A 25,298-nucleotide genomic window follows, 5' to 3' on the forward strand; every position below is an offset into this window, starting at 1 on the left:
CCGAACAAAGACAAAAAGAGCTAGACGCTGGTGGTTAATCCAACACACGGGAATCAAACTCATATTGTGTATAACATGACAAAGCCACTTTAAAAATCAATATAACACAATGATGTTATGGAAAAAACTAAGACTTAATTATACAATAATAATAACTAAAAGCAGAGCGTTACTGTGGCAGTGACTTCTGGGTCTTGACCCAACATTATATTTTTTGTATTGAGCCGTGAAAGGTGAAAGAACAGCTGCACTTACTTCTCGCACATGTCCTTGAGTTTCTTCAGCTGAGCTGCTTGGCATTCCTGGGCCGTCTCCTTTAACTTCTGTAAGTTCTAAAAACACAGCACAACAGACGACGACCTGTCAGCGAATGACTATGCAGATGTACGGAAGTGCCACAGAGTTTCTTAAAGATCAGCTAATTATGAGCTCTGTGGACAAGTGTGTATATTTAAGAATTCACAGGAGTGGTACAGCGTTATTCCGCGCGTGCAACGTGTGATTACCTCTTGTAAGTGTGTTTTTTGCTTCTCTCTCTCCAGTAAATGAAGTTTCTGTCGGACCTCCAGGAGTTCTTTCATCTGCCATTCCCTCAGCTGGACCGTCTGCTGCTCAATCTCCTGATCCAATGCCGTCAGCTCACTCTGCACCGGCTCCTGGGACTCACTGAGAGTACACACACAAATACACATAAAAACATGCACCACGGAGGTCAGGTTTAATCAGCTTGAACCATAAGTGCAAGTTTACCATAAACTTTACTTTTACTCCCTTCACTGGCTGTTTTTTATTCTTCTTCTCAAGTCTTTCACACCTACCCCACTATCTATCTATCTTTATATAATCAATCTATCCATATTTTATTATATCTTGACCACCTCTGGTCCCCTCTGTCATTTACTGGTACTTTGAGATTTTCCCCACTATTCTCCCATTTTACACAACATAAATCCTTACTTTTTCTTGATGCTACGTTTGAGGTGTTTCTCCATCTGACTACGTCTCCTCTGGGTGTCAGATTGAATCCGGCTGGTCCGACTCTTCTGCTCCTTACTCAGATTCCACACCTACAAAACACACACACACACACACACACACACAAGCAGAAATCAATTTCTTTTGCAGCACACTGGCAAAATGATTTTTCAGCCTCTAGTGCCAATGTAGTGGACTTTTCATCATCCAGTTTCTATGTACAGCTGGAATAATGTATTCATAAGAATCGAAATATGAGTGGTTCCATTCTGTTAGGCATCTATCTTTGTGTGTACCTTCTTAAGGTGTTTCTTGCGCATCTCTTTGATTTCTTTTTTCTGTTTCTTTAGCAGCTTCACATAGCTCTTCTGCTGCTTCAACTCCTCTATAGACTGGGCCTGGATGTCTGACAGACAGATCGAGACATAGAATTATGGCCAATCACCATTGTAATTTAACATTATAAAGCTGACAGCTAGCCACTCCTGGCTTGTCCAACTTTAAAAAAATGAATACATATCCTATACACAGCTCAAAAATGATTTTCACTAGTTTCTGTGGGAAATGAATGACCTTACCTGTCAGAACAGTGGCTATGAGGTCTTCCTTCAGACTTTGTGCTACACACACAAACACATGCGCACACACACACAAAGAAATGCAGGAAGAGAAGCACACAGACAGTATGTGTGAAATGGATGATGGGAAAATGAACCAAGCACAACAGCAGAAAACTCAATGTAATGAACAGTATTCATGGCTTTAGTGTAAGTTTAACATACTGTACAAGTTAACCTTGTATTGAAAAGAACAATGGATGAAATTGGGTAAGCTCATAAAATTTCCCTTTTTTTAAAAAGTGACACTTTCATAAAGCTTTGAATCACGAAACGTGGGAGATAAATGATTTTCACAAGACGTTAAAAAATATTTTGTTTCACTTATTGAAATTTCCTGCAGACAAGTGAAAAGATCTTGTGAATAGATTACTATGGATATTTGTGCAGTGAAGACACATTCATGGACATATTACATTAGCTTACATTAGAATATAATACACCGCCTCATAGCAGGCTAATACAAAAATACTGTACATGGGAGGCAGGCAAGCTGATACAATGGAACAACAATACGGGTTACATTTGACAATTGGAATATACCTAGCATCTTATGCATCTTTGAAAGTGATGTCTAACTAATGTACGTTAAATTAGCATAACATCCATTCATGTAAAAAGTTAATTAATTTCGCGACAGTAATTTTTTTATTTTCTTATTTTCTGGCAGATTACTCATGGCTGTTTGTACCAGAGCTTATTACTGGGAAATGTTCAGAAAGTAGACTAAATGGTGCCTCTAGTGGCTTGAAAGCGTCTGATTATATATTCATTTAGGATTTCAAGTGCAGATAAATTTAATGGTGTGGGTATTTACACGTGTCACATGTAGACATTAAAACAACATTTGTGGCTGTGTATGTATTGTTTATGGCTGTCTCTACCAGGTGCAGGTAATTTGATGACTTCAGGCGCTTCATCCATTGAGCAGGGGGGGAGGGCATGGAAGGGGGAAGGGAGTCCCGGAACAACTTCACTCTCTTTGGTCTCTCCCTCTTTGGGCTGGTTGGGGACATGCTGGACAAAGCAAGAGAAAGATGAATTGGAAAGTTGATTGAGAGTTCACAATCTGTAAACTTTAGATTAGATTATCAGATGATCATTCTTAATGTTGTATTAATGTTCATATTAATGCTATGATATAGTCCATTGATATAGTCTTTTTTTTTTATATAATAATCTGATGTAGTCTGATGATTTGGCAACATTGTTCTTGAAACGTTCATGGAAATAAAGCCCTTTTAATTGAATTGTTCTGACTGCGCTGCAAAGTAACAAGATTTTTGTCTTTTTAGTTGGTTTTTATTACTAAACACACAGATGTGTCTTACCTCACTGTTGTCCTCTATGAGCACAGCCAACTGTGTCTCTCTCTTGTGCAACTGACTGATGTGCTTAATGGGGTTAGTCAGAGCCTCTGCATACTCTAAAAATACACACACACAGACACACAAAAACAAGATAAAGAGTGCCTTAATGACATGGATGTCCACAAGTTCATATATTCGGGACCAGCGCTGAAGTATTTTATAGTAAGTAACAAGACTACAAGCAAATCGTAAGTCGAGGTACTTCACTGACTTTAGTATCACTAAGTGAATCTGCAGTGTGGGACTCCTTCAGGTTTCTGCTGGCCATTACTGACATGGTTTTTGAACATTTCTCCTTTAGAGCCTGAGACCCAAGGCGATGAAAATCGTTCTGGAACTTACTGGGTTAAAATTAAATGATTTTGCTTTCAAGTCTCAAGTTGTCTTGCCATTTTGGGAAATATGTTTATTTGCTTTCATGATGAGAGTTAGATGAGAAGATTGATACCACTCATGTCTGTACGCTAAATATGAAATTGGCGCCAGCAACCAGTTAGCTTAGCATAGCATAAACAGTAGAAACCTGAATCGGAACCTGGCTCTGTCCAACAGTAACAAAATCCGCCAAGCAGCACCACCAACGCCAACTAACTAAATTGTTATGTCTCGCAACTCAATGTTTTTGCATTATGTACACATTAAAGAAAGTAGATACAACATTTAAATTTGTGAGCTTTAAAAATGCTGGTACACAGATTTTGTTGCCTTTGGACAGAGCGGTCTTTCTCTTAAGCTAAACCGACTTCTGACTGTAGACTTAATGGTGGTATCAATCTTCTCATCCAACTCTGGGCAAGAAAGGGGAAAAAGCCTATTTGACAAAATGTCAAACAATTCCTTTAAAATCCTATGTGAAGTGAATTAAAACTAGATAGCAAGCAAGCAAGCAGAGAAGTCAACATTGTTAGCTAAAAGTAATGTATACATTTTTTAAATAGTTAGCTAAAACTAATGGATAAACAATTAAAATAGGTAGCTAGTGGTATTTCCCAAATTACCTAACTACTATTACCTAACTTGATGATGTGGTGTTCTTACCCTGGTGTTCATTAGGGATGTAGTCCTGAGCTTCAGTGTAAACCAGCAGAGAGGGCAGGAGGAGGGGCTGGTTTAACTCATTCTTTAGGTTTATGTAGTGGTAGCCTAGAAAGGAAAAAGGGAAGAAAGAAAAATAAATGGCTAGTGTCCATTGGTGCTGGACAGTAGAAGATACAGCAGCATGTAAATGAATGATGTTTTCACTATATGCAGACAAACACTAAATAAGTGGAGGCCTTTGGTTAAATGTTTGACAGTACGAGAGTGCGTTTATGTGTGAGTACTGACCAGGTCTAATGGCCGACACAGGGAGGATCCGGTGTCCAATAAACTTGCCGTTCTCTTCAAACACCGCTATCCTCAGAGAGGCCAATGTAGGGAGGACCAACTGGAGTGAGGGGTGTTGATGTCAGAGAGCATGTAAGGGTTAACAAATGGCAGACACTAGATAGGTGAGAGTAAGACTGAATCCTGGTGCGTGTGCATGAGTTACCTTATTAAACACAAACATTTCATCATCCCACACGGGGTCCAGCGAGTTCCCATTAGATGTTTTGGTTCTATACTTCCTCTTTGTATCAGCAGGAAGTCCAAATATGTCCACTTCAACGTACACGCCCACCTTTTTGTCAGTCAGGAACTGGCCTGAGATCACCTGGTGGATGTTTAATCACTCATGTTTATCAAAACAACTTACAAAGAAATTGAATGTCCAAATAACAACATGTGTTGTCCTTACCCTAATTTTGACAGTATTGGCGACTATCCCATCCACTATGTTTTCTGTAAAAGGGTCAAAGTGTTTGTCCGTCCTTCTCATGAACTCAGGTTTCAGCAGGTAGCCGCAACTGCCGTTGTACTCAAACACACCCATGTTCAGCTGCATAGGGAGGTCTGGTAGAGAGGAATGGAGAGATGAAGATGGGAAGGGGGAAGGAGGGATGACAATGAGCAAGAAAACACAGAAAGGGAGGGATTTAGAGGGATGAAGACTGAGATGCTTTAACTTGACTTCCCTGTGTCCGGCTACAGAATGCAAATATTTTCATTTTTAAATACCTTATTTATGTTTCTTGGAGATAAATCAAATACTTAATTTAAATGCAATTGTGAAAACAATATTTTATAATTTTACATAGTATGTGATACTTTTAATATTTTAAATAAGCAGTTGAAAATATAGGCAACAGTAAAATGAGTGTTGTACAAGAATAATAATTACAAGTTCCAAAGATATCCATCTGGTAAATGTGCACAATTTATACTTCTTAAACCCTTTAATTGTTTATTTTAAAGTCACAGGAAAAAGTATGTGACCCCTTTGGAATTACCTGGATTTCTGCATAAATTGTGATCTGATTTTCATCCAACAACAGACAAACACAGTCTGCTTTAACTAATACCGCACAAACATTTATACGTTTCCATGTTTTTATTGAATACGCCTTGTAAACATTCACAGTAAACATTTGGATTTAATAACTGGTTGACCATCCTTTGGCAGCAATAACCTCAACCGTTTCCTGTAGTTGCTGATCAGACCTGAACAACGGTCAGGAGAAATTTTGGACCATTCCTCTTTACAAAACTGTTTAAGTTCAGCAATATCCTTTGGATGTCTGGTAAGAATCACTCTCTTGAGGTCATGCCACAGCATCTCAATCAGGTTGAGGTCAGGACTCAGAATGGGCCACTCCAGAAGGTGTATTTTCTTTCTAATTTTGTTGTTGATTTACTTCTGTGCTTTGGGTCCCATCTTCTGTTGAGCTTAAATTGGCGGACAAATGGCCTTAAATTCTTCTGCAAAATTAATAATAAGATAATAAGAATAGATAATAAACTTTGGAATAAATTTTTCCGTCGCTGATAGCAACCCTTCCAGGCCCTGAGGCAGCCCCGAACCATGATTCCCCCTCCACTATACTTCACAGTTAGGATGAGGTTTTGATGTTGGTGTGCTCTGCCATTTTTCCTCCACATATAGAGTTGTGTGTTCCTTCCAAACAACTCAACTTTCCACAAATGATTTTGCCACTAGTGCAGCTGGGTTTTTTTGGACAGCAGTGGCTTCCTCTGTGGTGTCCTCCCATGAACTCCATTCTTGTTTGGTGTTTTACGTATCGTAGAGTTGTCACCAGAGATGATAACATGTTCCAGAGATTTCTGTAAGTCTTCAGCTGACATCCTAGGTCTCTTCTTAACCTCATTGAGCATTCTATGTTTGTGCAGTCATCTTTGCAGGAAGGCCACTCCTAGGAAGAGCAGCACCAGTGGTGAACCTTCTCCATTTATAGACATTTGTCTTTCCATGGACTGATCAAGGGTTTTAGAGATACTTTCGTAACCCTTTCCAGATTCAATTCTTCTAGGCATGGTTAACTTCAAGCAATTATTCATGATAGCAAAATTAAAAGTGGTGTATGTTCTTTTTAATGGGGCAGGGCAGCTCTACCCAACACCTTCAATCTCATCTCATTGACTGGACTCCAGGCTGGCTGACTCCTGACTCCAATTAGCTTTTGGAGAAGTCATCAGCTGTGAATATTTACACGGTATGTTTAATAAAAACATATAAATGTTTGTGTGGTATTTGTTTAAGCAGACTCTGTCTATTGTTGTGACTTAGATGAAAATCAGATCACATTTTATGACCAATTTATGCAGAAGTCCAGAAAATCCCTAAGGGTTCACATACTTTTTCCTGTGACTCTAAGTGTAATAAAGTTTGTGTGGATACTTGTACTTGATATATCTTGCTTTCATGCCCAAGTGAGGCCATCTGTGGCTGTAATAACAGGACGTACCGAGGGTCTGGAAGTTTAGCGCCACCATCTGGCAGCCGACATTCCAGAAAAGGTGAGGCATGTAATTGGAGCTGTCCACCCTTGTTCCTTTAGGGTAGATTCGGCTCAGCTGATTCTTATTGTACCTTGGGGACTGCTGTTAAGAACCAAACACTGCATATGTGGAATATATTTGCACCAACTGCATTTGCTACGTCTTATAAATTACAACAGATAAAATGCAAACATAATTTATTATGTGTTTTAAGGTCAAAAGTCACAATGTAGGCAATGTTTCTTTTAAGGCTGTTCCTCAGGCACTACTTTCCATCCCCATGATGACACACAAAAAGGCATTTGAACACACTAAAGATTATGCACACACAAACGCAAAAACACTGTCTAAAAGAAGCTCAGGTTTTCAAGGGCTGATGGGCTCCCAAGGATACTCAACAAACTCGATGGGGGAGCTCTTCAGGGTGTCCATGCCTTTCGTTTCCACGAATGACGACATCTCAAAGAACTTCCTCCTCTCTGATGGGCAGACAGCGAGTGACATAAGAGAATAGTACAATAGACAAAATTGACATGGGTACAGGAATTTATTAAGATAATCTATGTGCTAAAGGTCTGTTTGACAAGACTGATCATTAACCACTAATGAGTCCACGCAGCTGGCCTCTCTCCCTAATGAGCTACATAGGAGAAGTGCTTAGAACTAACGGGGCTTGACCATCCCTCTCTCTCTCACACACACACACACACACACACACACACACACACACACACACACACACACACAGACTCTTTTACTTTCACTTAATATCTTTGCTGCCCAAGTCACAGCATCTTCCTATCTCTCTCTTTATCACACACACACTTACTGTTTGCCACCTCAAAACTCTTGAATTTGACAGGTTCGATGTAGTTAACGAGAGTCGACATCTCCTCTGTGGCGTTCACCTCACTGCTGGCTGTACCCTGAGGGAGGCAGATACCACTAATCCATCAATCAGCCCATCAGCCAGTCAGACACACCTGTTAGTTGCTGGTGGCTCTTACCTCATCAGAGTTCGGCTTTTTCAGCTCCGTCACCGGCTCGTCCTCTTCCTCTTCCTCACTCTCTCCTTCACCTCCTGGTAGGATGCAATAAAAACAAAATGTACACCACGCTGGCACCAGTTCTCATCATTCCTTCCATTCTTTTTCAACCCACCTAAGGACTTGCGAGGCTCCAAGTCTTTGACCATCCCCTCCGCCACCTTCTCCTCCCCGTTGGACAGGAGCTGACTTCCCTCACTTTCACCCAAAGGACTGTCTACACAGACGACACAAAATGATCAGCTTTAATTTAGTATCTTGAAATCTTATTGTTTTTGCACATGTATGTGTAGCAGGGCTCCTGATGTAGCTGCCATGTGCCATCTTGGCCCAAGACTATACAGATATGCATACCTCCAAACACTGGAAGCTGGTTTCATTTCATCATTACAACCAGACGAGATGAACATAGGCATGAAATCAGCTGCTATAGTGCTGTATAATACAAGCCAAACCTACAGATTCTCAGACCTGCATGCCACTGCAAGAGATGTAGTGTCTGCACTTACCGTTGTTGGGTGACGACTGCTCCCCCAGCTCTCTGCGTCGTATGCTGCCACCGCTGGAGGGTCGGTGGTGTTGGTGCTTCTTCTTGTTTTTAATCAGAATCTTCCCCAGCAGCTCCTGCGGTGAGGGCAGCGGCTGACCCGGCTCCAGCTAAAGCCACATGAAAGACACAATGGCGAGCTCAATAACCTTCTTTTTGAAAAAAGAACAGAATAAGGCAGCTATTATAATATAATAAGACTCACTGATAGATTAGCTGACATTTTAATATAAACCAGGGGGTGTGAATAGATAACCTTTGACAGGACAGGACTTTTTTTTTTCCCTTTTAAGAACTGGGTGTATACACTGGAAGAAACTGGTTGAAAACAAATGTTTATTAGTGGACTACTTTTAGGCCACAGTTGTGAATACAGAGAGGTTTATGAGGTCAAAAGCAGTGCATCCTGAGTTGTGTTTTGGTACAAAATGATCAAGATCATGAGCAGATGTGCATATTGAAGCTGTTTGATCAGACTTGATGGTTTACAAGCTGATTAACACTGTGACTGTAGAGTAAAAAGATATTACTGTGTTGTTAATTTGCCTAGAGGTACAGCAGTGAGACATCACTCATAATGCATTTATGTCAAACTAAATACTGGTCTTAAAATAGTATTATAAGTTTTAAAGGATATAGTATTTATATATTATATATATCTCGATCTATATATATATATATATATATATATATATATATATATATATATATATATATATATATATATATATATATATATATATATATATATATATATATATATATATATATATATATATATATATATATATATATATCTATCATATCTTTATTTTTAAAGTTATGTACATCAAATTGGTAAAATTCATGTCGGATCTTACCGGATATTTCTCCAGTGGATCAATGAGCAGGGCATCTCCAAAGATGGTCCTGCAGTACTCTGCCATTTTGGCCTGCTGCTTGGCCCTGACAGAGCAAGAGACACGTGTTAGTTTCTGGTTTACTTTAATCTGCCGCAATGGGACAGGACCCTAGACTTAAAACCCAACGTGCCTTCAACCATCAGTTTAGACATGTTTGAGCAAATATTTACAAATAACGTTGGCACCTGGTCTTGTTATAAAGACATCAGACTAAAGTGCAAACTGAAAAAAAGACTTGATCAATGAACCAAAATTCATGGAGCCTGAGAGTAGATGATGTGACTACACGTGCTGACAACCACACTCATACAGACCGTCATGACTTACGAATCTACGTGGTTTTCAAATGACAGGATGAGGGGGTATGGCGAGGCCTTGAAAGCACTCTCTGCTATCGCCTCGATCACCTCCTACAGTCAGGGAAAGAATGAGAATATTAAAAGAAGCTCCACTGAATTAAATCTGCAAGCACATGGTAAAATAAACATTAAACATATTTTGTAACTGCAGGAAGAGGCGAAATAGCGTCTCAGCTTGCCAGGGCTTTATAACATGTACGTAAAATTCAATAAACTATCAAGTAAACCTACAAAGTAGGCCTGTTAAACTTAATGCCTCCATAAAAATAAAAATAAAAATACAGTACTTTTCTGTGCAGATGTAAATGACTTTTATATAGTCTCAGTCATATATAGAGAGGAAAAACAGACATTTATGTGAGGACAAAACTCCAGTGAACATTTCATACCCTTGTAAAAATGTTGCACAGTAAATTATAAATGAGAGCAATAACTTACACAAACTCAACCTAACCAAGGTGTCATAATTAAAAGATAAAAGATAGAGATAAAACCTTAAAGGGAATAATCCTGGGTAATAGAATGCACAACAAAATAACAAAGTGAACACCAAAAAGCAGTGGCAGCCACCTTAAAGGGGATCTCAGTGGTCATAGTGAAGCCGTGGGTGATGTAAGGCTCCTCGTCTTGCGGCCGGCCCTTCCAGCAGTCCAGCTCTACACAGCGACAGCCAGTCAGCAGCACCTGCCTGTACATCTCCACTGACGACAGACCGGTCAGCTGACCCACTGCAGGCACACGAACAAAGGGGAGGGAAAGATGGTTTCGGGTCCAAAAGATTTACTATAATGCTAAATATTAAAAGGAAGCACTAAACCGGTACATTTTTCTTGTTTACCTGTGAGGTATGTGTTGTGTGAGGAGTTGATAAAGTAGTGAGACAGCGGTTGGTTCATATCGTCAATGATATCCAGCCTCTCTGGAGGTATGAGGCTGTTTTCCTCTCCTCCCAGATACCGACTGAAAGCCTGCAAACTGATCTGGTCTGCAGGAGGGAGAGGGAGAGGGAGAGGGAGAGGGAGAGGGAGAGGGAGAGAGAGAGAAGTTGACTGTGTTTATAGACTATAAAATAGTCAGACTTGTTTTGTTGTTTTGTCAGTTTAAATTGACCAGCATCTGTCAGCATCAGAACAATTGATCTGATTTAAAGGGCAAGGACTGGAAGATGCTATACTAAATTGACATCATCTGCTCTAACAGTAAACTGACTCAATAGGGCATAAGGCTCACGTTTAAGGACAGACATCAACAGGCTAGAGAGAGCTCTCAATGAGTGCTGAACACTGTGGGCTGGATAGTGGATCATCTTACAGGTTTTGGCTTAACAGTGTCCTAGCAGAGCCACTCATGGTAGCCAAGGCCCTGCTTTCATTCCCCAGTTTTGTACAGTTTATTCAAAGATTACCCCAGCAAAACATGGAGGACATTTTACCAAAGCTGTGAATGATTCCCACATTGTGAATGTTTTACACACTTGAAATGGATCGGAGGACAACCGTGCCGCACATTAAGTCGAGGATATCAATCATAACTATAATCTTGCAATTATCTGAGTACTGCTGCAGCTGATAAACTTTGCTTTGGGACAAAAAGACACTATCTACAATAAGATACAGCTGCACATACTCTGAACTCTTCAGCTCCCATCTTGAATCTTTTTTTGTGCGGTTATTTGATTTTGCAGCTTAAAAAAGTCAGTGTACCCTGGTCACTTCATTGGATGATCTTCGTGGGAACATATTAAAGGCAAAAGAACCAGAGCTGATTTATATCCGCTGGAATGGTTCACTGCATTATTTTGATCAAAAGAGCTCAAAAATGATTTTAAGCGGCTCTGCATATAAGCATCTAAATGCCTGAAATGTAAACAGGAACATAAAACTAACGGTAAGCAAATCACACTCAAAGTTACTAACCTCTCTCCAGTTGGCTGGTGTTGGTCTCATATTTCTCCATGATCTGTCGGACCTGCTCCCTTTTCAGCGGGGGGTAAAGCACCTCGTTCAGCCTGGAGTCTCGCTGCCTGCGGTTGATGAACTCCATCAACTGGTCCAAAGAGATGAATGGCTTCCTCTTGGAACCACTGGAGCAAAGAGAAAAGTGCACTGAAAACAGTGTGTGTATGAAAACTGAGGTACAGGTTGTGAGCTAGGAAGCGAGCGAGGTTGTTACTAGGAATCCTAAAAATATCACTAGATCATCATTGCGACAGGATTCAGGGTGGGGGAAGGAATTTAACATAATGGAAAAATAACTGCATATGTTTGTGAAAGTGTTATTTATGTGTCACATACCTTTCCTCAAAGATGCTTTGTATCTCAGGCCGCAGACAGAGGCTGTCAAGAAACTTTTGGAAGGCCTCCCACGTGAAATCATCTGGCTTGAGTCCCTCAGACTGAAACAGAATGGAGAAGATTGTGTAGAAGGAGGCCTGGTTGTTTCAGAGACACTTTGAAACAACCAGTCAGTGACAGTCTCTGCCTCCAGCTACAAGCTAAGACATACTTGTACTAAACTATTGAGTATTGTAAATTCTGTAGACTGAACATAAATATGCTTTCTAAAGCACCAAATTACATTCATGACACAGATACTCCTCAGTATTTTCCCTACTCCCATTTTCCGCACTGTGTGTTCTTCTATTTTACCTGCAGGAGGCACCAGAGCACAACAATACAAAGAGAAATGCTGACAGGACAGTTTGCACAATTTGGTTCTTATTCAAAAATAAACGTCTTGTGACTCCAGACTGATTTTTAGGAAAGATTGCACTGACTAAAAATAAACACACAAGAAATCTTGTTTTACCTACCACACACTGCCAACACAAGCAAACATTTTGGCAAAACAATACATAAAAAGCACATGACTGATATTTTCATCAGACTTTTTAAAGAATGAATGAAGCCATGATTTTTTTTGTATTTTAACAGCTGCTCTTACAAGGAAGTCACATTTACTAGGAAAAATCCTGTTACTCCAAACTTTTTAAGTAGAATATTTAATATTCCGGTGTGGGAGACTGAGTTGCAACTATTATCATGTATCAACCAATACAATAGAATCACATATCTTCAGTAGTGTGGTCAGGGATTGCTTTTGATGGTTACCCTGTTATTGAGGAGGCCACATTTCTCCAGAGCCATCTCCACCCTCTTTTTATCTGAAAACATCTTGAGAATACTGAAAGACAGAGAGATAACAGTCACTGTTCAAATCGTTATCATGACTGAGTCTAACCATTCACTGTTCAAAGTTTATTGTTCTCAAAATAAAAATGTAATCATGTTGAAAGTCATGAAGGATTTGATTTAGATGAGTAACAGTGCGGAGGAAAAAAGGGTCAAACATCAGCAGTGAGTGGAGATAAACTAGATATGAACTAATGCACAGACAAAATAGAAAGTGGAAGAGAGACACATAAGAGGAAAGGAAAGAAGAAGTGGAGGGCACTGTCGTCTAAAATTCTGTGTGGAGTTTAAAAAGTGGTTGATGTGTGCGTTTCTCACTTCTTTACAGGAATCTTCCCATCTTGATTAACCTGCAACTTTAACCTAGTGTACCTGAAACAGAGAGAGAGACTTTTCAAAATAAATATCTAAAATCTACAATTGTCAAGATAAGACACACACAACTTCTTACGCTTTGAGGAGGAAAGTGTTCCGCGATGCATTCTGGGAAAGTCTGTTTGTGGCCAAAGCGAACAGCTCATCCGTCCAAATCTGGAAAACACACACGCAGAAAAGAATGAGTTGATAAAACAGGGTTGTTTGACTGTTCGTCTGATGTTAAAACTAAGTGAAACAGCTTGTATATACAATACACACACACACACACACACACACACACACACACACACAGGAAATAATCCCTCTGTACAACTCCTAAACATGTCCATGCACATGCCGCTATGTTAACATCGTAAAGTGAGTAATCAGCATATGGCCTGAAGAAAGAAAGGGGGGATAAGGAGGAAGGAAGGCAGAAGAGATGAAAGGAAGGAAGGAAGAAATATTTCATGCAGGTATATGTAATGTGAGAAGATTATGGGGTCGTGGTGGTGGATGATTACCTTGGCTGCATCTTCATGCATAGCCTGGAAGTTGAGGAAGGAGATGTTGACGAGGTCATTGCCATAGACGATGGTTATTAGCTTCCCTTCAACGTGGTCAGCCTTACCAATGCCCAGCACGTCCCGCAGCTTCCCGTCCTGACATACACACACACACACACACACAATTTTATACTCATGTATTATTAAGGACGTTTCATTACATTGACAGTGAACTTGACACATGCAATATATTGACCCATTAACACTGGTTTGGCTTGCGCACACGAACTCTGCATCCTTCCCGCTCCTTGTCCATCTCTCTGTCTCCTGAGAACAGTAAATGTGATGCATGTGGTGTAGCACTCTGATCTAATTAACCAAACGACTCATTCCTCCTTTTTAGACCACTCTTTCTCTACCACCAACTCTCTCTAACACTCAGTGTCTCTCTATCAATTATGCATTCTCTCCATCACTCTGTCTCTATTGCGTCTCTCTTTCATTTCAACTAAATAAATTACCTTGGGGGACTGTTTATCAAGAAAGTACTGCCAAAGCAGTGCGCAAAATGTAAATTGACATTAAGCAGCAAGCGAGCATTTAAAGGATCAGTTCACCCAAAGTAGGGGAAAAAAATAAAAATAAAGAATAAATCAACAACAACCTGTCTTTTCCACATTTCTTAAGATAATCCACAGACCTCACTACTAACAGTTTTCTTTGGACCTACTTTCTACCAAAGAAATAGTTCTTGTAAAACTGTTGACAGTGTGTTCTGTGAATTTTCCAGAGCAACAGGAACACTGCTTCTGTATATAAATGCTGTTGAACATTTTAAACCTGTATTAACAGACTTTTTGTCCGACAAGCTGTAAATACAACATCAATATATTATCATCTTGGATGATATGGTGAATTAACAAACAGTTGTACACATCCAGCTGATACGGAGTAACATTAGCATTCATTTGGAGTCGTGTTTGTGTCCACCTGATGAATGTAAATCTAATATTCACTCTCCTTTTAGCTGTGGTCTAATCTCTATCAACTCCTGAGGGAAATATCTCACTCTTTAGCTGCTACAGGCTGCAATTTGTTCAACAGCTATTCACTAACGCTATCTGTCTGCTGTTTGGTGCTGGGAAGGTAGCGTGGGGTTATCCGAGCCTTCTAATGCTGACAACAGCTGCCTTGTGTGGCAGTAAACAACACTGATGAGAGTTGCAGGATATACAGTATCTCACAAAAGTGAGAACACCCTTCACATTTTTTTAAATATTTGATTATATCTTTTCATGTGACAACACTGAAGAAATGACTGATGTGAGCTGAGACCTTGTAACACCAACGAGTCACATGACACCGGGCAGGGAAAATGGCTAATTGGGCCCAATTTGGACATTTGCACTTAGGTGTGTACTCACTTTTGTTGCCAGCAGTTTAGACATTAATGGCTGTGTGATGTCTTATTCTGAGCTGTACACTCACTACTTTACATTGCTGCAAAGTGTCATTTCTTCAGTGTTGTCACATGAAAACATATAATAAAATATTTACAACAATGTGAGGGGTGTACTCACTTTTTAAAGATACTACATATCAAAAAACGAGGAGTTAAAGACACTAAAATGCTACGAGTGACCCTTTTTACGTTGCACATAGTCATTTGTGAATATAATAACGTAATCAAATTGTAACAGCTTTAAAATGGATTCCTTTGCCATAAAATATTGATTATAGCAGCTTGCGGTAATATGGTGTAAGCACCACAGACACAGTTGTATTAGGGGTGGAGGCAGAAATCTGAGAGAACCAAACCATTAGTGATAGGTGAGAAGATTTTTGGAGTGTGGGTGAACCGGCCCTTTAAGCATTTAAACTACACTGATGAATTATGATGAACACCACATTTTGACGTAACTCAGCAGTCTTAAAAGCACTTTTCCTTAGAACACAATCTGTCATAAAATTCACTTTTTACACAACACTTTCTAAATTAAATGTCACACGACTAGACAATATTCCTGGGCCCTGTTTCGGAGTGGGTTTGTGAAAATTCTGAGTTTGTTAAGACTGAGATGAGGGAAACACTGGGTTTTCTGTTCCAGGCTAAGAGGTAACTTAAACTCTCGTGAACCAGGTGTTCTTCAACACTGAGTTTCTGTCTGTCTCCTCCCCTCCTGCTGAGGCTGGAGCAGCTGTCTGACACACACACATTCATTTGCAGAAGTTTAAGTCTTTAGAAACATCAAAATCCTGGTTAGATATTAGTGTGGTACCCAAACATGATCAGATAAAGCAAGCCATCTCTGGACATCGTGGACTCACCCTCAGCTCAGAATAAAATCTGGGCTTATAGGCTACACTGTCCTTCTTTATAACACTGACTCTGTAGCCATTAAGGCAGCTGTCAGCTTTGTCAACAGTTCCCCAGCAATGAAACATTTAGCATAGGCTACATTGCTGCAGGAATCACTGTTTAAATGAACAAATCTGTAGGCATTAGACAAGACACTGATCAATGATCAATTATAGGTATTCCTATCATAGCAATCGTGTTTGAAATGAATTTTTCTGAGTGAGGATGATTTGTGGTGCAGCTGAAACGACTTTAAGATTCTAAAACTGGTTTAAAAATGAGTTTTTGAATATTAGCTACAGTTTTTCATTAAATGCCGTTGAGCAAGATTTTTAAATATAAAATGTGTGAACAGTCAGTTTAAACCTAGTAACATTTTCAGCTGCAGATCACAAAAATCTTTATTACTTTATAATCATAACTATGTCTATGAGGAAGCTATGTCGAATCCATATTTTCATCTTCAGTTGCTGCCAACAGTCCTGTCAGGTTACAGCTGAATCAACATATTTAAAAATCAAATGTTAAGATACAGTTTAGGATCCCAGCACTTTATCATACATAAAGGAAATTCAAGTCCACTAAATGATGAATGAGTGGACTAAGCTGAATAATTTGATCCACAAATCTGCAAGTCCGCACATCCATTATTTGAAGTGTTCACCACTAATACGTGGCTTTGCGTCTGCCAGACCTACGCCCTTACACAATGACTTCCTCGCCAACAGTCACAGGTTATATCACTTCCTGTCTGACAGTCCATCTGTGAGCAGGCTCATTAGGACTCTGACACTGTTACACCATCAGCTGAGAGAGGAAACACACACATACAGTGGACACACACACACACACACACACACACCTTTTGATGACAACCAAACTTGAGCATCACACGTCTAGTTAGATGACAAATTATCAACAGCAGGGTGTTACAGCTTCTTTCTCTTTCACTCTCTCTTTCTCACACACACACACACACACACACACACACGCACGCGCACGCACGCACGCACGCACACACAAATTACCAACCTTTGGTTGTTTGGCGTACTTTCCTGTTCTGGTGTCCCTGATGGTGCTCATGTCCAGAAGCTCCACCTCCTGAAAGACAGACAGATACCAGTCAATCACTTGATGGGCCAACAGTGGTTCATTTTCATTCATTTATTTATTTTTGCCATGTTAGTGTTGTTCTAGGTGTTGCAATGTTAAACGATCAAATGGTCAGTCCACCACTTTGATCCAGACTGAAATATGTCAATAACCCCTTGAGGACAAACTGTCGTCACTTTGGTGAACCTCTACTTTTCAATATTTCGTCATTATTAGTTGACAATTTGACCAAATAAATCCAAAACAATTGACATTACCATCTTTGTGTTTAGCAAATGTTAGAATGCTAACACACTAAGCAAGTATGTTAACGCCCCATGGTGGCATGGCACTCCAGATTTATACACATTGTCTGCTATTTGCAATTTATGTAAGAAACAGCAAGCAGATATGCTGATGGAAAAAAAGCGTTTTTGGATGGATGGGAGGAAGAAGAAAATCTTGAATAGAGGCCTGTGTAGAAATTAATTCCTCAGGCTAAAAGCGTACGCTCTGTCTAGGCTTTCTCCTCCTTCCATTAAATCCATTTTTATCTTTCTTTCATCAGACTCCATTGCTTCTCTAGACATAAAACACAACCACTGACATATGAACCCTGTGTGTTGGTGTGAGACAGTGGAAAACAGAGAGACTCCGCACAGACACACACACAAACTCAAGGATATCAAAGACTTATAGATTTGCATGGCTGATTCTGTGACACAAAAACACACATGTAAACATGCCCACACATGCAAAGAAGCAAAACATACACAGAAAGAGTTGTACTACATTACAGCAAGCGAGGATAGTGTGGTCTGTGGACGAAGCAAGAGATGAAAATGGGAGGGATGAACTAGAGGAGCAAAGTGTGGTCATAAACAGAGGAGGAGGCACTGTAAATATTTGTTTAGCCCTACGCTCATTCCCGATATTCTTTCTCCCCATCTCTGTGCGGTTTTGCCATGGCAAAGGATCTCATCCATCCTAAGATGTTTCGTTAATGAACTAAAAAAAACTCAAATATTTATGCCTCTCTTCCTATTAGTCTTTGTCTGAATCTGTGAAAGTTTGTCTCCTTGCCCTGGTTTTATTCATGATCTATCCAGATTTAATAACAACAAAAGACAAACTCATAAGTCACTATCCTTGGATTAAGTATTGAAATTCATATCCTCCCCATTCCTTCTTTCGCTACTTGACTGTATGTGTGATGTAATCGCCCTGCTGACTGTCAACTCTCCTGGGAATGGCCCCGTGCAATAAAAAGGTCAGAAGTATTGGACCAGTTGGATTAAACTCTGTCTCAAACTTTGTCCTCTGATCGGCTTGGGGAGAATAACTTACTTCCTGGGGGAATAAACCGCTTTTGGGTCTGCAGGACACGCATATAGACATATGCACACACACACACCTCTTCTCCCACAGGCCATGGTTTCATTTCGCCATTGCCATGGTAACTCCTCGGAGACCACAGTAATGAGACTACAACTTTGTCTGCCGCCTGTGTGTGTGTGTCCTTGACAGTTAACATTTTCTCACTGGCTAGTAATGTAAAACACACACAGTTGCAGCAATATGACCTGTTGAGCAAGACAGGGTGTAGGTGTGTGCATGTGTGTGTGTGGGAAAGGCTTGTAAGTCAGCGCACATTGGACGCATGTGACACAAAACGTGAGCAATTTTTCACCAGCAAATCTTCACTGCGGACGAGCACAAACACGTCAGCATGTGATCAGAAAAGCGTGTGAATGTGAAGCTAAACGTGTGTGTTTTTGTACATAGTTGTGTATCTGAGCGCACAACGTGGTGCCCGTGTACGTGTGAAGGTCGATCATCTCCGAGAGCGCATTCCTAACATATTCCGGCCTTCTGCTCAGTTAGCGAGTGTGTATATCTGTGTTTCAGTGTGTAATATTTAGCTAGTCATGGGAGCTGTAGTGCTCCATTCATCTCAGTGTTAAGCCCAAACATGGCTCACTCCATTTATCAGACTCAGCTGCACGCTCATTATTGTATCAAATGTGTCTGGGTGAGAGTTTTCCAGTAATCATGTTGTGATAAAGAGCTACCATTTACTTTAATTTACCGTTTCTGGTGGACTGAAGAACTTTCCCTCAGCCTGACTCATGTGCTTCTGCCTCAGTTAGATTGCCTACATACCCCAGAATACCTTACCGATTCTGGTGAATGCTGTGAACTTGTTGCACTCAGCTGTGGATTACATGTGCAGGTAGTTTCTAGTTGAGGAAACAAAGCATGTGCTACAGCAATGCAGTCTGGTCTGTTCAGTCTAGACAGAGCTCATCCTCCCCTTTTGGTTCCAAGGAAGCGATACCAACAACATTACTGTTGATGTTTTAGATTCAATTTGTTCCTGCTATCAAGCACAGAAGCACTGATCTGAGCTGTAACAAATAGTGAGGGACACAGACAGCCTTGTTCTCTCTAACGGTATCACAATCTGCCGACCGACACCTCTAGAGCTCACTAATTAACACAACTTGTTTGTTTAATCGGTACAAAAACCAAAGTGTAAAAATGACCTTCCTCCCTTCGTTGAAAGGAAGCTCCGTTATTATTGGAAATGCAATATTATAAATGCACTTGTGCCTTTCCATGTGGTGTAGGGCTGCAGCTAACAATGATTTTGGTACTCGGAGCTTGTACAGATTATTTCATCGATTCATCGTTTAAGAAGTACTTTTGCTTGGCGACAGCGGCGGCACCCCCCCTCCGGTAACGGGATCAGCTGTGTAAGTTAACTCATGACTGTGTTACAACACCAACCAGGCGGAGAACAACAAACGCGTGTGTATCGTTAAATGCTAAACTGGCTGTTACTGTTACCTTGTCCACTCCGTGGATGATAGACCGGGTGCTTTCTGATCAGGTGCCGTCGTGCTGTTGCGGTAGGCCACATAAGTTTCGTTTTACGGTGGACGGACTGTAACATTACAGAGTTGTTGTTTTCTTTGTTTGCTTTTTAGTTATCGGTTTAATCGATGAATCGTTTCAGCCCTAATGTGGTGCGCTGCACTTACTTCTGAGCAGGGGACAGATACATATTTGTTGCTCACCGAAAGCTGGAACAACAAACAAATGACTAGATGTGTAGTCCGCTAGACATTTTGAAACTCTGCCTATTTTGCTCTGAACCCAGCAGCCAGCGCAGCACACATTGCTATGTATCTGAAAGGGCCATTAGGATAGTCTTTTGTTCTGTGCTGTAGTTTCGTGCATGAGTGGTTTTGATGCAAGGCACTCAACACAAGTACAGTAAATGTTGCTTTGATTAGACCCTCACCCACTTATGACTTTCCTTCCTTCATTTCTTTGATTGGCCTTACACTTCCCCTCCTCCTCCCACCTGCCCTGCCACTCTCCTCCTTTCACTTTCTTAAGATTAGAAAATTATGAAAGGGCAACTAAACAATCAAGGGAGTTCCACTCCTTTCCTGGGACGCGCCCGAGTTTGTGTTTGAAAGATCACCACAGCTAAATGTGTCTCGAATGACCAATCACAGCTCCTATCAAATGGCACATGATGACGGCATGTAGGAAACCGATCCTCCTGAACACACACACACGCACTGCCAGGACGGCATACATCTCCACCCTCTACCACTTGGCTGCAACCCAACCGGCCAATCAGTTCAGAGGAGTGGAGAAGAAACCTTGGTAGAAGACTTTAAAGGACACAGAAACACTGGAGAAGTAGAACAAAGATCTTCAAAATGTTTTATGGTGACAATGGGAGAGTTGGCAAGGTATTTAGAGAAAGAAGGAGGGGAACTTAATACCCCTGTGAGGCATGGGATAGCTCTATAACTTCGTCTCTGTCACTTCATAATATTCCCTCTCAGTACATCAGTGAGATCTGCCTCTCCTTTATCTACGCCTTCTCCACCATGGCTCCCTCATTTAATAATAAGAAACTGTATTTGTATGGCATTTTTTTTTCATACAAGAAATGCAGCTCAAAAATGCTTTACAAAGCAAAGAAATGGCATGTTCCAAGTGCTTCATAAAAACAAGTTTAGCTAGTTAAAAGCCCAAGTGAAGATAAAAGATTTTAGTTTTCTTTTTAAATATTTAGCGATTGGCTTCCCTGATAGGCAGTCTGTTCCGTAGCTTTGGAGTGTAATTGACAAGGGCTGCATCCCTGATCTTCTTTCAGCTGTTTCTGGGAACCTCCAATAAACCAGTAGCAGTTAATTAACAAGGGAGTTAGCAATGTAGGTTGGCCCTAGCCCATTAAGGGCTTTGTACAGTATCTCACAAAAGTGAGTACAACCCCTCACATTTTTGTAAATATTTGATTATATCTTTTCATGTGACAACACTGAAGAAATTAAACTTTGCTACAATGTAAAGTAGTGAGTGTACAGCTTGTATAACAGTGTAAACTTGCTGTCTCCTCAAAATAACACATCACACAGCCATTAATGTCTAAACCGCTGGCAGCAAAAGTGAGGACACCCCTTCAAGACAATTGATTAAGATACACTATATTGCCAAAAGTTTGGGGTCACCTGCCTTTACATGCACATGAAGGTTAACATCCCATTCTAAATCCGTAGGGTTTAATATGGAGTTGGCCCACCCTTCGCAGCTATAACAACTTCAACTCTTCTGGGAAGGCTGTCCCCAAGGTTTAGGAGTGTGTTCATGGGGACTTTTGACCATTCTTCTAGAAGTGCATTTGTGAGGTCAGACATAGATGTTGGACGCAGTCACCACTAATTCATCCCAAAGGTGTTCCATCGGGTTGGGATCAGGACTCTGTGCAGGCCAGTTAAGTTCTCCACACCAACTTGCTCATCCATGTCTTTATGGACCTTGCTTTGTGCACTGGGGTGCAGTCATATTGGAACAGGAAGGGGTCATCCCCAAACTGTTTTGACAAAGTTGGAGCAGGATACTGTCCAAAATGTCTTGGTATGCTAAAGCATTAACAGTTCCTTTCACGGGAACTAAACGGCCAAGCCCAACCCCTGAAAAACAACCTCACGCCATAATCCCCCCTCCACCAAACTTTACACTTGGCACAATGCAGTCAGGCAAGTAACGTTCTCCTGGCAAACGCCAAACCAGACTCCGCCATCGGATTGCACTACAGAGAAGCGTGTTTCGTCACTCCAGAGAACACGTCTCCACTGCTCTAGTGTCCAGTGGCAGCGTGCTTTACACCACTGCATCCGACACTTGCATTGCACTTGGTGATGTAAGGCTTGGACGCAGCTGCTCGGCCATGGAAACCCATTCCATGAAGCTCTCTTCGCACTGTTCTTGAGCCAATCCGAAGGCCACACAACGTTTAGATGTCTGTAGCTATTGACTCTGCAGAAAGTTGGCAACTTCTGCGCACTGTGCGCCTCAGCATGCGCAGTTTCCATTTTATTATAATACCACTAACAGTTGACCCTGGAATATTTAGGAAAGAAGGAAATTTCACAAATGGACTTATTGCACAGGTGGCAACCTATCACGGTACCATGCTTGAATTCAATGAGCTCCTGAGAGTGAGCCATTCTTTCACAAACGTTTGTAGAAGCAGTCTGCATGCCTGGTGGTAGATAAGCAGCAGGCTTTTTAGTGAGATCGTTTTGTTCTGCCCTTGCCTTCCAGGTTAGGTTTCTTTAGTAAGCGTTTTACAACAGCTGTTCTGAATGCATCTGGGAAGATCCCAGTTTGAAGGGATGTATTTATCTGTTTCTCCCTCTCGCTCTTTGTCTTTCCTCCTCACTTAGTTGTTTCATATTTCTGTGGTCTGGAGAGAGCAAAAATGAAGAGAGTAAACATGTTCGCCACTTAGCTGACAGACTGGCTGGAGGGATTTGTAATCAGTGAAACATTAGAATCTACACAGAGAAGTGATGAAAGAGATAAAGAAACAATAAAAGATGAAAGTCAGTTGTCCATTTGTATGAGGAATGAAAACCATCATAATTCATGAGAGGAACATAAAAACAAATTGAATATCAATAAAATGGACACACAAACAACATAGTCATACCAAATGTCTCAAAGCGCAAATAAATACTGGCAGAACATGGCCAAACACACACACACACACACACACACACACACACACACGTAGTTGCAGTACTCATAACCTCTCACAAAACAAACACACATAGATTAGTCCAGCCCACTAACACACCCACACACAGATTACACACACACACATTATATATATACACACACACATACACGAACATAGAGATGGAAGTGTGTGTGGTTTAAGAAAATAGTTAAACACTTGAGGAAATATGCTTATTCACTTTCTTGATGAGAGTTAGATTAATCTTATATCTGTCCATTTAATGTGACGCTGGTAAGAAAGCAATTAGCTTAGCATAGAGACTATAAGTTGGAGAGAGACCAGAGGTGGCGGTGATGGCGCGTTCTGAGATCCATCAGCGGCCGCGCTGCCACATAAACACACAAAGACACAGAGCCAATCTGCGCGGATGTTATTAGTTAGCATCCAGCTAACGCCTGTACACAGTCTGTACAGTCTGTGTTTTACCTTAGGACAGAGCCATACTAGCTGTTTCCTGTCTTTAAACTAGGCTAATCTAATTTCCTGCTGGCTCCAGCTTCATATTTAGCACACGCACATGAGAGTGATATCGAGCTTGTCATCGAGCTTGTCATCCAACTCTCAAGAAGAAAGTGAATAAGGGTACTCTCAAAAAGTTTAATTAGTATTTTAAAGGATATTTTCAGTTTAGCCCAACTTCTGCCTTGTACTTTTAGACATTATTTTGGTTATAAATGATAACATTGTACTCACCAAAGTAATAGCAGCGATCTGGAAATGCTGACATGGCTACAACAAAGTCCAAGTCCAGACAGTTTATACATTTGCCTGTTTTCTCCTCCAAATAAGTATAACTAACCTGGGAGTTTATCCTGTATGAGTAACTGACTGCTTGTTTCTTGCCCCCTCTACCTTTTTATTTTGTGATGTGGCATCATTCCACATTCGCTATAAATTTGGTGAGAAGGTAAGTTATTAACGGTAGAAATGATGGCTAAAACTATGACCATAACATTGAAGTTGTAAAACACCAGAATGATCCTTTAAAGTTGAATTTCTAAGCCGCTCATAAAAACAAGGAGGCCCTTTCATTTGCCAAGCAGAGAGATTAGCAAGGCACTATAGTGTACAAACCTCATACAGAAACAAACATTTTGGAGGAAGCACCTGCTCAGACAATGGATTCGATTAGGGCAGTTTCTCACTTCTTCATACAAATAACCAAATGTCTTTATGTGTGTCTGTGTGTGTGTGTATGTGTGTGTGAAGACTGCTCTGCCATGTGCACTAACAGATAATGTCAACAGAAAATAAAACATGCGACCGAGCAAAGTAAAGAAACCGGAAGAGAGGAGAAAGAGGGAGGAAGCTGTCACATTATTGACTGACATACTCAACTTCCCCTGCCAACCACCCGTGTGAGTGTCTGTGCGAAATAATGACCTGTGCGTGTGTGGGTTATGTAAGCCCACTATTCCAAGTTAATTCCTTGTGGATGTTTGACTTGAGTTAGGGAGATAATCTCTATTAGATCTCTACTTATACCTGCCAACAGTCGTTCTACCAACAATTTAGCCGGCTCATTTATGTACACAAGGTTGAGAGTACCACAAGAAAAGTTTCAAGAGAGTTCTAGTGCATCAACGGATGGCAGCAAGAATGAAGCCATTCTTAAGGCAGTTATCAAGGAAAAATGTTAAACATTTGGTGGTTTTAGCTGTCAAAATCTGAAGATTTGCTGGTTTTCCCTGTTCAATGTCATCGAAAATTGGGTATGCTTGGGTTGGTTGGACAAACAATTTGAAGACGTCAGCTGACATATTATCCATTAAAAGGAATAGTTTGGCTTTTGGGAAATGTGCTTATTCACTTTTTTGAGTAGAGTTAGATGAGTTGATTAATTCACTTAGCATACATTTTAAAAACGGGGAGTCAGCTAGCTTGGCTCTGTCGAACAGTATCAAAATCAGCTTAGAAAGTCATCTTGCCATGAAATAGCCCAGCACATGTCACTTAAACACAACAGTTTAAGTGACATGTCATTTAGGATAT

General features: G+C 40.6%; 1 protein-coding gene across 2 annotated transcripts in view; it reads right to left on the reverse strand.

Annotated features, from left to right (window-relative positions):
• The window catches only part of plcb3 (phospholipase C, beta 3 (phosphatidylinositol-specific)), a 53,525-nt gene that overhangs the window by 7,097 nt on the left and 21,130 nt on the right, over positions 1-25,298 (reverse strand). For both annotated transcript variants that reach the window (XM_038730764.1, XM_038730765.1), the window contains exons 3-30: positions 17,138-17,206; positions 13,765-13,902; positions 13,335-13,414; positions 13,202-13,255; positions 12,803-12,875; positions 11,987-12,087; positions 11,609-11,775; positions 10,531-10,677; positions 10,263-10,420; positions 9,661-9,743; positions 9,292-9,376; positions 8,394-8,541; positions 8,000-8,101; positions 7,846-7,919; positions 7,668-7,764; positions 7,233-7,317; positions 6,805-6,929; positions 4,740-4,894; positions 4,494-4,655; positions 4,289-4,388; positions 4,001-4,105; positions 2,924-3,018; positions 2,477-2,609; positions 1,554-1,595; positions 1,272-1,381; positions 958-1,067; positions 507-666; positions 256-332 (exon numbers count right to left, since the gene is read on the reverse strand). In XM_038730764.1, the coding sequence (XP_038586692.1) occupies positions 256-332; positions 507-666; positions 958-1,067; positions 1,272-1,381; positions 1,554-1,595; positions 2,477-2,609; positions 2,924-3,018; positions 4,001-4,105; positions 4,289-4,388; positions 4,494-4,655; positions 4,740-4,894; positions 6,805-6,929; positions 7,233-7,317; positions 7,668-7,764; positions 7,846-7,919; positions 8,000-8,101; positions 8,394-8,541; positions 9,292-9,376; positions 9,661-9,743; positions 10,263-10,420; positions 10,531-10,677; positions 11,609-11,775; positions 11,987-12,087; positions 12,803-12,875; positions 13,202-13,255; positions 13,335-13,414; positions 13,765-13,902; positions 17,138-17,206 (3,035 nt within the window). The remainder of the gene's footprint in view (positions 1-255; positions 333-506; positions 667-957; positions 1,068-1,271; positions 1,382-1,553; positions 1,596-2,476; positions 2,610-2,923; positions 3,019-4,000; positions 4,106-4,288; positions 4,389-4,493; positions 4,656-4,739; positions 4,895-6,804; positions 6,930-7,232; positions 7,318-7,667; positions 7,765-7,845; positions 7,920-7,999; positions 8,102-8,393; positions 8,542-9,291; positions 9,377-9,660; positions 9,744-10,262; positions 10,421-10,530; positions 10,678-11,608; positions 11,776-11,986; positions 12,088-12,802; positions 12,876-13,201; positions 13,256-13,334; positions 13,415-13,764; positions 13,903-17,137; positions 17,207-25,298) is intronic.

Source organism: Micropterus salmoides, unplaced genomic scaffold (assembly GCF_014851395.1).
Source record: "Micropterus salmoides isolate LMB-PRFRI ecotype aquatic unplaced genomic scaffold, ASM1485139v1 Ms_hic_scaffold_2, whole genome shotgun sequence".
Lineage (NCBI taxonomy): Eukaryota > Metazoa > Chordata > Actinopteri > Centrarchiformes > Centrarchidae > Micropterus > Micropterus salmoides.